General features: G+C 42.7%; 2 protein-coding genes across 9 annotated transcripts in view; one reads left to right on the top strand and one right to left on the bottom strand.

Moving 5' to 3' along the window:
* The window catches only part of Cct6b (chaperonin containing Tcp1, subunit 6b (zeta)), a 51277-nt gene extending 43182 nt beyond the window's left edge, over positions 1-8095 (bottom strand). The window contains exons 1-3 of one of the 8 annotated variants that reach the window (XR_001779867.2): positions 7798-8079; positions 5895-5958; positions 4057-4191 (exon numbers count right to left, since the gene is read on the bottom strand). Coding sequence is in view for 5 of the 8 variants with exons in the window: in NM_009839.3 (NP_033969.2) it covers positions 4057-4191; positions 5895-5958; positions 7798-7934 (336 nt within the window). In the remaining 3 variants the exon portion in view is untranslated. Of the gene's footprint in view, positions 1-4056; positions 4192-5894; positions 5959-7001 lie in introns of all 8 variants that reach the window. The other 7 variants (XR_879512.2, XR_003949272.1, NM_009839.3 and 4 more) reach the window with 7 other exon arrangements.
* Positions 8052-11329, top strand: Zfp830 (zinc finger protein 830). Its single transcript, NM_025884.4, has one exon. It carries the CDS (start codon positions 8079-8081, stop codon positions 9168-9170), a length of 1092 nt encoding a protein of 363 aa, NP_080160.2. The 5' UTR covers positions 8052-8078; the 3' UTR covers positions 9171-11329.
* The last annotated feature ends 511 nt before the right edge of the window (positions 11330-11840 follow it).

Below are 11840 nucleotides of genomic sequence, written 5' to 3' on the forward strand. Positions count from 1 at the left end.
TGCACATTCATAAAATAAAAATAAACAAACTAAAATAGCTTTTAAGTAGACCAGTGAGATGGCTCAGAAGGTAAAGTTGCTTGCCATAAAGATGCACAAGCTGAGTTTGCTCCAAGTACCCCATAGTGAAGGAAAGAACCGACTCTCCCAGGTTGACCTCTGACCTCCTCATGTGCCCCCACATTCCACGTTTAATTTTTTTGGGGGGTGGGTTTTTTTTGTTTGTTTTTTTGTTTTTTGTTTTTTTTTTGTTTTTCGAGACAGGGTTTCTCTCTCTGTGTAGCCCTGGCTGTCCTGGAACTCACTCTGTAGACCAGGCTGGCCTCCATCTCAGAAATTGGCCTGCCTCTGCCTCCCGAGTGCTGGGATTAAAGGTGTCCGCCACCACCACCCAGACACGTTTAATTTTTAAAAGTAGCAATGCCACAGACTATGAAAGACACTTCAGGAACTGCCTCAGCTTAAAAGAGACTGAAAGTACATGCCATCTCAACACAACGCATTGTCCTCGAGTTTCCTTTTTCTGTAAAAGACACTCAGGGTCAGTGGGGAATCTGAAAGAAATCTGCAGACTGGATTCTAATACACTCATGAGCTGTTGATGTTAAGATTAACTTTATACATACAGTGACTCTATATGAGAATTCAGTGATTCTGAAAATTATACACTAAGAGCTGGGCACACATGACTGTAACACCAGCACTCAGGAAGCTGGGGCAAGAAGGCAGTAAGTTAGAAGTCAGCCCCTGGACCTAGGTCTCCCCACACATATGTAGCAGATATACAACTTGGTCTTCATGGGGGTCCCAAACAACTGGAACGGGGTCCATCCCAAAAGCTGTTGCCTGTACATGGGATATGGTCTTCTTTCTGGGCTGCCTTGTCTGGCCTCAGTAGGAGAGGAAGTGCTTAGCCATGAAGAGACTTGGAGTAAAAGGGTGGGGACCCAGGGCGTCCTTACCTGCTCAGAAGAGAAGGGGAGGGGAAGGATAGTGGGGGAGGTGCCCATGAGCTGGATGTAAAGTGAATTAGTAAATAAATAAATAAATAAATAAATAAATAAATTAGAATTTAAAAAAAAAAAAAGAAGTCCGCCCCACTTACATAGCAAGCTTGAGACCAGACTGAGCTACAGAGTAAAACCGTGTCTAAAAACAGAAATAAATGTGTGTGTGTGTGTGTGTGTGTGTGTGTGTGTGTGTGTGAGAGAGAGAGAGAGAGAGAGAGAGAGAGAGAGAGAGAAAGGCAGACAGACAGACAGACAGACAGAGACAGAGAGAGAGACGGAAATAATTAGGACACATTTATAACTTCCTATCACCCATTCAGAAAACATTAGACACCTTATATTAATTACATGTCTCACAGACAACATAGCAAAGGAGGGACAATGCACTTATAACCCTGGTGATTCTTTGTAATATTCTTGCAACTTTTCTGTGGATCTAAATTTCTGACTAAAAATAAATTTTTGAGACATTGCTTCATTATGAGCCCAAGCTGACCTCAAACGTGCAATCTCTCTGCCTCGGACTCCTGAGTGCCAGAATTACAGACATGGACCACCATGCCTGGCTCACAAAATTAAAGGTTTTCAAATGCTGTTGAGACAGAGGGTGTGGTGCAGGGGTAGATCAGTTCCTTAGGACGAGCAACAGTCAGCAAAAGAAGTCATGGCACTATTTCGTCTCTTTTTTGGTGCATTTATCTGTGTTCTCTATCTTTTATGTGTGCTATGAGAATGTTGGTGAATGTACATGCCAGAGCATGGGTGTGAAGGTCAGAGGGCAACTTTAGAACCTTAGGTATTGGTCCTCACCCTCCACATTGCTTGAGGCAGGATCTCTTTTATTGCTGTATGCTCCAAGGGCATTCTCCCATCTCTGCCTCATCTCCCTGTAGGAGCACTGGGGTTACAGATGTATGCTGACATGCCTAGCTTGGCAAGGGTCTGACGATTCAAACTCAGGTCCTCACACTTGAACAGCAAGCACTTTACCCACCAAGCCATCTCCCACACAGGATTGTTCATTTTGTAAAATAACACACAACCTTGTGAACGCTGACATGAACCATGATTCATTCACGTCGTTTCTTTACATCACTCCTAGAATACCTAAAGGGTGAGCGTCTGTGCTGGGCATAGGTCTGAGGGCGCTATGTGAATTATTTAATTTGATCCTCTCAACGACAGTATAAAGTGGGCACTATTACTGCTCTACACGGATAACGTAATTTGTCTTACATCAGCAAGCTGCTTTAGAAATGGAGCCAAGACTTATATCCATAAGAGCCAAAACACTCTAATCCAACCTGTGCTATTACCATTTGCAAATATTTCCTCTATGTCAGTCAGTCTTCATAATCACTCATTTGGACTACTAGGAGAGCCTCTGATTGTGGACTCATTAAAATTGTCCCCAGATATTTAAAATGCCAGTCTGGTCCTATCAGTCATTATTGATGTGCTGCTCTTCGGCCTGTTCACTACAGCAATAAAGTGTGTGCTTCCTGACCTGCTAGTGCTCCTCACCCTCGGAGAACGCCTTCCACTGTCTTCCACGACCTCTTCACTATCACACACATGCCCTTAAACTCCAGTTACAACAAGTGCTTGTGGGTCTATACCAGTGCTAAGTGGGGCTTCAGCCTGGAACACCATGCACCTCACATTCCATCTGAAGACTTTGTATCCACGCCCCTGACTACTGCAGGCTAATTTAGCATCTCCATGCTTTCCTGTCGTTTCTATTGTACCCTGTGCTTCACTTTATCATGGTTCAGATATACACTATACACACACACACACACATCTCACCATTGCTAGTCTCCTTCCTTCCTCCCCCAACCCTAGTCCTTGCGAGGTGTCCATCGTTCACCTGTGTTTCAGAGGAACACTAACCCTAACTCAACCAGTGGGATCTAAATTAGCCTAATCAATTCCCCTGACAATGGTATTCAGTTTAAAATGTGTGTAAGACTAAGGTTGGCCCAGGGGAGGATTAAAATGCTATAGCTGGAGGAATGTCTTTATCTTACCCACACCTGCTGAGTCACACTGGCTTCCTCTGATGGTCTTACCTTCAAGATCCATTTTAGGATGAAGCCTTATTATGGGCAAAAGAGTTAAGAGATCAAAAGGACCTATGTACTTGATGGCTGGTTGAACTTTTAAATTCCCCAGTCACAGACTATACACTATTTTCTTATGTAAGATGATGACTGATTTCTGTATAGGTAAGAGAATTTTAGTTGTTTCCATGATTTAAGTCCAAATCTAAATGAGGTAAGTTACAGACACTGAATAGATAATTCTCAAACACGAAGAAGCCAGAATCTCCACTTCAACAAGGTTATGTTTCTTAGATAGTCTCTGAGGAAGACAGAAAACTCAAATAATTATAGAAAAGACGGATAATGTCGAGAGAAGAATACAATTAAACAACAGTACAAAGAAATGTGAATGATGGCTTCACAGGCTGATGAAGAGAGGATTCGGCTAAGTGCTTTAGGAAACAGGGACTAGAAAAACCCACAAAGTGGGGCTGGAGAGATGGCTCAGTGTTTAAGAACACTGACTGCTCTTTCAGAGGTCCTGAATTCAATTCCCAGCAACCACATGGTTGCTCACAACCATCTGTAATGGGATCAGATGCCATCTTCTAGTATGTCTGAAGACAGGACAGCAACAGCTACTCACATACATAAAATAAATAAATCTTAAGAAAAGAAAAGAAAAAAGACACAAAGTGAAAACCCTCCAATCATCTTTCCCATTATTTTTAAAGGAACAACATTTTGTTTCAACTTTTATTAGTTACATTTTCTTTTCTAAGCAGGATTCATGGGTACACGGGAGCTTTCTCTTTAACCTTTCTATATATCATTAAATATTTTATATTTTTAAAAGTATATAATTGCAATAAAAGCCATTACTTTGGCAAAAAATAAAAAGCACTTTCCATTTACAACTGCCTAAGGTTATCTTAATTAAAATTAGTTCTCATCCTCTAAAATTAAATTTAAAAAACTTGCTTTGTGTGAATGTTTAATACCTCAGAAATGTAAAGATCAGCTTGCTTTAGCAACTCTCCAATGATCAGGACATTTGAGGTAGTGCCATCCCCTGTGACATGGTCTTGGGCTGCTGCCACTTTTGCAATGATGGAAGCCGTTGGGTGTTGAATTTGCTGGAAAAGGTAAACAGCAAATTTAAAGACAGAAACTATGATGCGGAAAGCCACTGAATCCAAGGCAGCCCAAGGGACAATAGTAAAATTAACAAGCAAACGTCATGCTGCGCACTTACAAGGTCTGCATTATCAACATTTAGTAAATGTCAAATCCAAAGTTTTAAAGTTGAGAATTAATGAGGTTTGAACATTGTATGAAAGTCTTTGCTTCAAAATGCAATGACATTTCCAAGAAGAGATTAAGCCCTTCAATCTCTAAGAGGAATATATTTATGAACACCGTAGAGGACTTTTTCTTTTTGCATGATTACAGAGACTATAATGAAGTGCTCTGGAAAAGATGTTATTAATTTGTAAGTCTCCCTAAGCTATCAGAATCTATAAACATTTGAAAACTGCAAAAATCATTCTGTTGAGGTTTAATCCAACAGCCATATCTCAAGACTGCAGTATTTAGCTGGCAGCCTTAAAAATACAAATTGTGGTCAGGTGGTCTTGGGGAAGGCCTTTAATTAAAAAAAAAAAAAGTTGGGTTAGAGAGACAGCTTAGCCATTAAGAGTATGTTCTGTTCTTCCAGGAAGTGGAGTTTGGTTCCCAGCACCCAGAAGTGGCTCAAAGTCCAGCTCCAGGGAACCTGAAACCCTTTTCTGGCCTCTGCAGGTACCAGCATACATGTAGCATACATTCATAAAGATAGACCCTCATACATATGAAATTTAAAAATCAATAAAATCCTTAAAAATATAAATTGTGGGCTGGAGAGATGGCTCAGCGGCTAAGAGCACTGACTGCTCTTCCAGAGGTCCTGAGTTTATTTCCCAGCAATCACATGGTGGCTCACAACCATGAGATCTGAAGCCCTCTTCTGGTGTGTCTGAAGACAGCAACAGTATACCCACATACATGAAATAAATATATATATATATACATGGATAGATAGATAGATAGATAGATAAATAGATAGATGGGGGAGGGGGGTAAGGTTGAAGGTGTAGCTTAGTGGTAAAGAGCACTTGCCCAGTATATGAGGGTGCATCACTCAATCTCTAGCATTGCAAAAAAAAAATATATATATATATATTTTTCAAGACAAGGTTTCTCTGTGTAGCCCTGGCTGTTCTGGAAGTTGATCTGTAGAACAGGATAGTCCTAAACTCAGAGATCTGCCTGTCTCTGCCTCTGGAGTGCTGGGTTTAAAGGCATATACCATCAAGCCCAGCTAAAAATTTTTTTTCTTTAATTTATGTGCATCGGTGTTTTGCCTGAATGTATGCTTATGTGAGGAACTGGAGTACAGAGTTGTGGCCTCCCATATGGGTTCTGGAAATTGATCCCAAGTTCTCTGGGAAAACAGCTCTTAATCACTAAGTCATCTCTCCGGCCTGCAATAAACAAACAAACAAACGAACTTTCAGAGTGTACCTTCCCCACCCCAATGTTGAACCTAGAGTCCTGCACATGCTGGGGAAGTGCTCTATCCCTGAGCTGCATTCCCAGCCCATGTGCCATGTTCTTAATTAAAGCTTATACAATTTATCATAGCCAGCAGCAGCTCGGCACTGCATCTAATACCTGAATCCAACACTCAGGAAGCTGAGGCAGGCAAGAAGGGGAGAGGAAATTGTGAATTTGCGGCCAGCCAGGGCTACATAGGCAGCTCCTGTCTGAGAAAAGAAAATGACAAAGAGCATTGGCTCACCATCTCATGAAGCAGTACATTGCCGTCTTTGGTGAGTTTGATGTCACCTGCCCCAGAAACAAGCCTGTAAAAAGGACAATGGTGCTTAACTACACAAGCCAAGAATCAACAAACCCTCCCGAGTTCTTGCCATTTATGGTCCTAAAAACAGTTGACTGGGCTTGGAAACGCTACACTGAGCCACGTGGTGACATGTGGTAGTGACTGCCACTTGCGTCTCATGGGATTAGTTCTCCCGGATGACCTTACAGTAATTTCATTCCAAACAGAGCATTTATGGTTTAAACACGAGCTGATGAGTTATACATGTTGGCTAATGAAAAGTATAAAACAGGGCTGGAGAGATGGCTCAGAGGTTAAGAGCACTGGCTGCTCTTCCATAGGACCTGAGTTCAATTGCTAGCAACCACATGGTGGCTCACAACCATCTATAATGAGATCTGGTGCCCTCTTCTGGCATGCAGGCATACATGCAAGTAGAACATTGTATACATGATAAAAATAAATATTTTTTTAAAAGTATGAAACAGAGTACAAATCTACAAATTTCTGTAGGTTTTTATCTTGGTGAATGTCATGATTCAGCCACTGAATTTAGTTGTCTAGTGCCTTGCATTTATTAAATCACCAAGCTTAGTCAATTCTACAATTAAAATGCCTTTGGACATCTCTCTCCAATTTAATTGTTATCCTTCCTAGACTGCTTAGACAGCATCTTGTCTCCTAATTTGAATCAACCCTCCATGCTACATCTTTCTAAAAGGCAATGGGATTCAGTTTCCTGATCACCAATCCTTCAAAGATGTTACATTCTCTACCATCTTCAAGATAAAAATCCAGGTAATTTATCAGTAACATACTTGGCCTTTTCCAAACTCTCCTGTTCCATCCACCATTATTCCCACAGTAGGTCTTTCTGTTCCCTTAATGCATTATAATGTTTATTTCTGGTGGATTTACACCACTAGGAGGTCTTGATTCCTGTCACTCATTCTTCTACAACTCTGATCAAACATCCCCTGATATCTGAGAGGATTTTCCTTCAATCATCGGTAATTGGGCCCTTTCCTCTGTAAAATCATTTGCATCTCTATATAATTGACATACCTGTCACTGCCATGTCACTTTAAGGATACCATCTCAAAGGCTAGAGAGATGGCTCAGCAGTTAAAAAGCACTTATTGTTTTTGAAGAGGATCTGAGCTTGGTCTCCAGCACCCATATCAAATGGCTTACAACTGCCTATAACTCGAGTTCTAGGGATCTGTCACCCTCTGACCTCTGGGGGCATCTGCTCACACCTGATGCACATAAACTCAGACAGATGTGCACACGTAAATATAAATCAGGTTTTTAAAGGAAAGGACAGAAACTATCCCATCTGTTTTTCCAGCATCTAGTGTTAAGTGGACTCGTTTACTATAAACGCTACTTTGCTCATTCCTCTCAGGGTGTCTCTTTCCCAAGAGACCTTTTGATCTCCCCTACTCTTCTTTCTTCGTAAAACAATGGTGCTAAATAAACATATGTCCAAATGGATGACTAAACATGAAGAACTGTAGGTGCGGAGAGTCCCAACTGCTGGAAGATAATGGAACTTGAATTTGAACCTATGCCTGCCTAGCTCCAAAGCCAGTACCACTCCACCACGTCAAAACAATACTGCCTGCGGCGGAGCTGCAGCCCAACGTCTGCTGAGCGCGCGCACAAGGCTAACAGTTTCTATTGACGGAGTCTTTTCTTCGGGGAGGCGCTCTCTTCCTCGGCTAGAGAATCCTAAGAGCAGGAGTGAGAGAGAGGAAACCGGGTGTCTAAATGTCGCAGCATTGCTCACAGGTTTTCACTGATCAGCATCAGAATCAGAGTGAGCCGCGACACCCCGCACACTCTAGCGGCATCTCACATTTTTAGCGCGCCCTTAGGACCCAAGGTGGGACGCAGCACATCCTGCAGCCCACGGGCGGCGCAGATGTTCACAGCCAAGGCCGCTTGGCTCCGGGTCACTTCAGCGCCAGGGTTAGCGATTTTGATCGCAGCCATGGTTCAACAGTCCAGCCCCAAACTTGCCGACTCCGAACCCTGGCGCCACGCCCACACTCCTGAGTGTGGGCCAATCGGCGCCATAACAGGAAGTGACGCTATCACGCCTCGGAAGCTAGACTCGCCTGAGTCCTGGGCGCAAACATGGCGTCCTCCACCTCTACTCGGACTCCGGCTGGGAAGCGAGTGGTGAATCAGGAAGAACTGAGGCGCTTGATGAGGGAGAAGCAGCGCCTGAGCACCAACCGGAAGAGGATCGAATCTCCATTCGCCAAGTACAACCGTCTGGGGCAGCTGAGCTGCGCACTGTGTAACACCCCGGTCAAGAGCGAGCTCCTGTGGCAGACCCATGTTCTGGGAAAGCAGCACCGGGAGAGAGTAGCGGAGCTGAAAGGCGCCAAAGGAGCAACCCAGGGCCCGTCGACCGGCACTGTACCTCAGGCCACCAAGAGGAGAGCGACGGATGTGGAGAGCCAAGACGCCAAGAAAGCCAAGGCCTCCGCGGGACCTCAGGTACAGCCCTCCACCTCAGCCTCGTCCGCCAACTTGGATGCCGCTAGGGCGGCCCCCAGTAAACCTGGACTCGGTTTACTGCCTGATTATGACGATGAGGAAGAGGAGGAAGAAGAGGGAGGTGGAGAAGAAAGAAGGGACAGCAGCAAGCATCTTCCGGATGCACAGGGCAAAGAACACTCGCTTGCCTCTCCGAGGGAGACAACAAGCAATGTGCTGCCAAACGATCCGTTTAATACAAATCCTCCCAAGGCCCCCTTAGTTCCTCATTCAGGGTCCATTGAGAAAGCAGAAATACATGAAAAAGTGGTGGAAAGAAGAGAGAACACCGCCGAAGCATTACCAGAAGGGTTCTTCGACGACCCTGAGGTAGATGCAAAGGTCCGGAAGGTGGATGCCCCAAAGGATCAGATGGACAAAGAGTGGGACGAGTTTCAAAAGGCTATGAGGCAAGTCAACACTATCTCTGAAGCGATCGTTGCTGAAGAGGATGAGGAGGGACGGTTGGACCGGCAGATTGGAGAGATTGATGAGCAGATAGAATGTTACCGCCGAGTGGAAAAGCTGCGGAATCGCCAGGATGAAATAAAAAACAAACTTAAAGAGGTTTTGACCATAAAAGAACTTCAGAAAAAGGAAGAGGAGAATGTGGACAGTGACGACGAAGGAGAATTACAGGATTTGCTGTCTCAGGACTGGAGGGTAAAGGGGGCTTTGCTGTAAGGTTTTGAAGACCCAAGCTTTCCATCAGTCCCCGCTGTCCCTTAAAAAGTGCTGTGTCCAAGTTCTTGGGTTCCTCTGACCTTGGATACCCCTAATTGTTGGGATAAAGTAAGCCAGTGAGGAGTAATACTTTGGGGATGGTACTGTGTGCGGTGCTATTTATTATAAAATGTTTGAGGTAAAACCGTTTTTGACATTTTTGAAATTATAACCACAAATTGCCAACTTTTTCATCTTTACAGGTTCAATGTGGTTTTTCAGTTGTAAAATCTAAGTTGTAAATATTGCACATAGCTAAGTATATATTTATATAAGTCACTCTGTTTTGATCCTTATATTAGTCAGATAAAAAAGACACATGTTTATATGACCTCGATGTATATATATTTTCAAGCCTTAAACTCCAAGGGTTGGCGCTTTGGGAAGGTTGTTTTTAGAAGGCCACTCATAAACACATATTCTTCATAAAGCAGTGGATGGGTATTCTTTTTTCAAAAGCATACAGATGTCCAGACTCCAGCACAGTGTTTCTTTTGACAAGATCAATGATTGCTAAGTTGTACATCAGTATCACCTGTGAAACTTTTGATTGTTCATGGAATGTCAAATCGCCTATGAAGCTTTAGTGCCTGAGCCCCATCTTAAAGAGGTTTTGACCATAAAAGATTCCATAAATTAAATGGGATCCAGATGACAATATTCTTGACTATTCCCAGGTTATTCTAGTATTTGCCCAGGTTGGAGATTCAGCTGCCTTAAGTGTAAAACCTATCTATATATTTTTCAGGCTTTGTTTTCCTTGAACATGCTCTGTAGTTTACTGTACTCCCTGCCCCCGAGTGCTGCTAAACAGATCAGAGCTATGGGAATGCTAGGCAAGTATTCTCCCACCACCAAGCCAGTTTTCAAATGAAGGAAATATTACCCCATTGAGTTGGAAATTTTATTTTTGTGGTAAATCAGGCTTGTGTTTACAGGTTCTTTCAATGGCAGGAAGATAGGTAAGTTGCTAGTAAGGCAATGCCAGTTACCTTATTCTAGTTATTGATATTTTAAAGTTTTCCTTGCTTTGGAGGATGAGTGTTTTATATACAGCATCTTCCAATTTACTATAATAGCTAAGACATACTGTTCTAAGCCTAGGCCAGTCAGGATTCTAAGCACTTTACATATATTAACCCATTCTAGCTCAGGTTTTATAAGGAAAACCACCAAGAAGAAAAGGCCTGAAAGCCTTGAAAACTGGATGTGGTGCCTCACCCCTGACATTGCAGCTTTTGGAAGGCTGAGGGAGATGCAGCCTGGACTATGTAGTGAGACCTTGTCTAAAATAAAAAAAAAAAAAAATCCTTTAATTCTAAAGAACTGTTTTTACAGGCAATGTGGAAATAAATGGAGGATTTGGGTTTTTTTAAACTGAAGAAGTCTGTGACAATTCGGTGTTATTCTAGTTGTAGTGTGTGGTATGGAAGAAGTCTAGGACAAGGAACTGGGAAATTATGTACACAACACTTCAAAAGTTAAGCGACTGATTAGTTATGGACTAAGAGGGTGGGAATAACAATTTCTCAGGAAGAGCTAACATTTAGTAACTAGAAGTAGAAGAAAAAAATGTAGAAGGGACAGGAATAGGAATGTCAAAGGACTTTTTTTTTTTTTAATGATTTATTTAAATATGCATTGGTGTTTTACTTACATGTATGTCTGTGGAAGGGTGTCAGATCCTCTGGAACTTACACGCCATTGTGAGCTGCCATATGGATGCTGGAATTGAACCCGGATCCTCTGGAAGAGCAATCAGTGCTCTTTAACCACTGAAGCATATCTCCAGCCCAGGATTTTCTTTTAGGTATGAATACCAAGAAGACATTGTCTGACTTGGTATGTGCCACACATGATTAATAATCTTGCTCCTTATGACACAAAGTCTGAATTCTTTTTTTTTTTTTGGTTTTTTGAGAGGGTTTCTCTGTGTAGCCCTGGCTGTCCTGGAACTCACTCTGTAGACCAGGCTGGCCTGGAACTCAGAAATTCACCTGCCTCTGCCTCCCAAGTGCTGGGATCAAAGGTGTGCGCCACCATGCCCGGCTACAAAGTCTGAATTCTTAACTGTCAACTATTAGCTATTTCAGTTTGAAAATTACAAAAAGTGCGCCACCACGCCCGGCTACAAAGTCTGAATTCTTAACTGTCAACTATTAGCTATTTCAGTTTGAAAATTACAAAAAGTGCGCCACCACGCCCGGCTACAAAGTCTGAATTCTTAACTGTCAACTATTAGCTATTTCAGTTTGAAAATTACAAAAAGTGCGCCTGCCTCAGATGTCTGACCCCCACACTGAGGATTTTCAGTCATCTCAGCATGCAAGGAAGAACGAGGCTGTGTTGAGAGGTGGGTGATGACCTCAGGAGCACTTTCGGTACAAACACAAAGCTGGGTATTGTGGGTCATATCTGTAATCCTTTTTTTTTTTTTAAAGATTTATTTATTTATTTATTTATTTATTTATTATATGTAAGTACACTGTAGCTGTCTTCAGACACACCAGAAGAGGGAGTCAGATCTCATTATGGATGGTTGTGAGCCACCATGTGGTTGCTGGGATTTGAACTCCTGACCTTTGGAAGAGCAGTCGGGTGCTCTTACCCACTGAGCCATCTCACCAGCCC

This window comes from Mus musculus, chromosome 11 (assembly GCF_000001635.26).
Source record: "Mus musculus strain C57BL/6J chromosome 11, GRCm38.p6 C57BL/6J".
Lineage (NCBI taxonomy): Eukaryota > Metazoa > Chordata > Mammalia > Rodentia > Muridae > Mus > Mus musculus.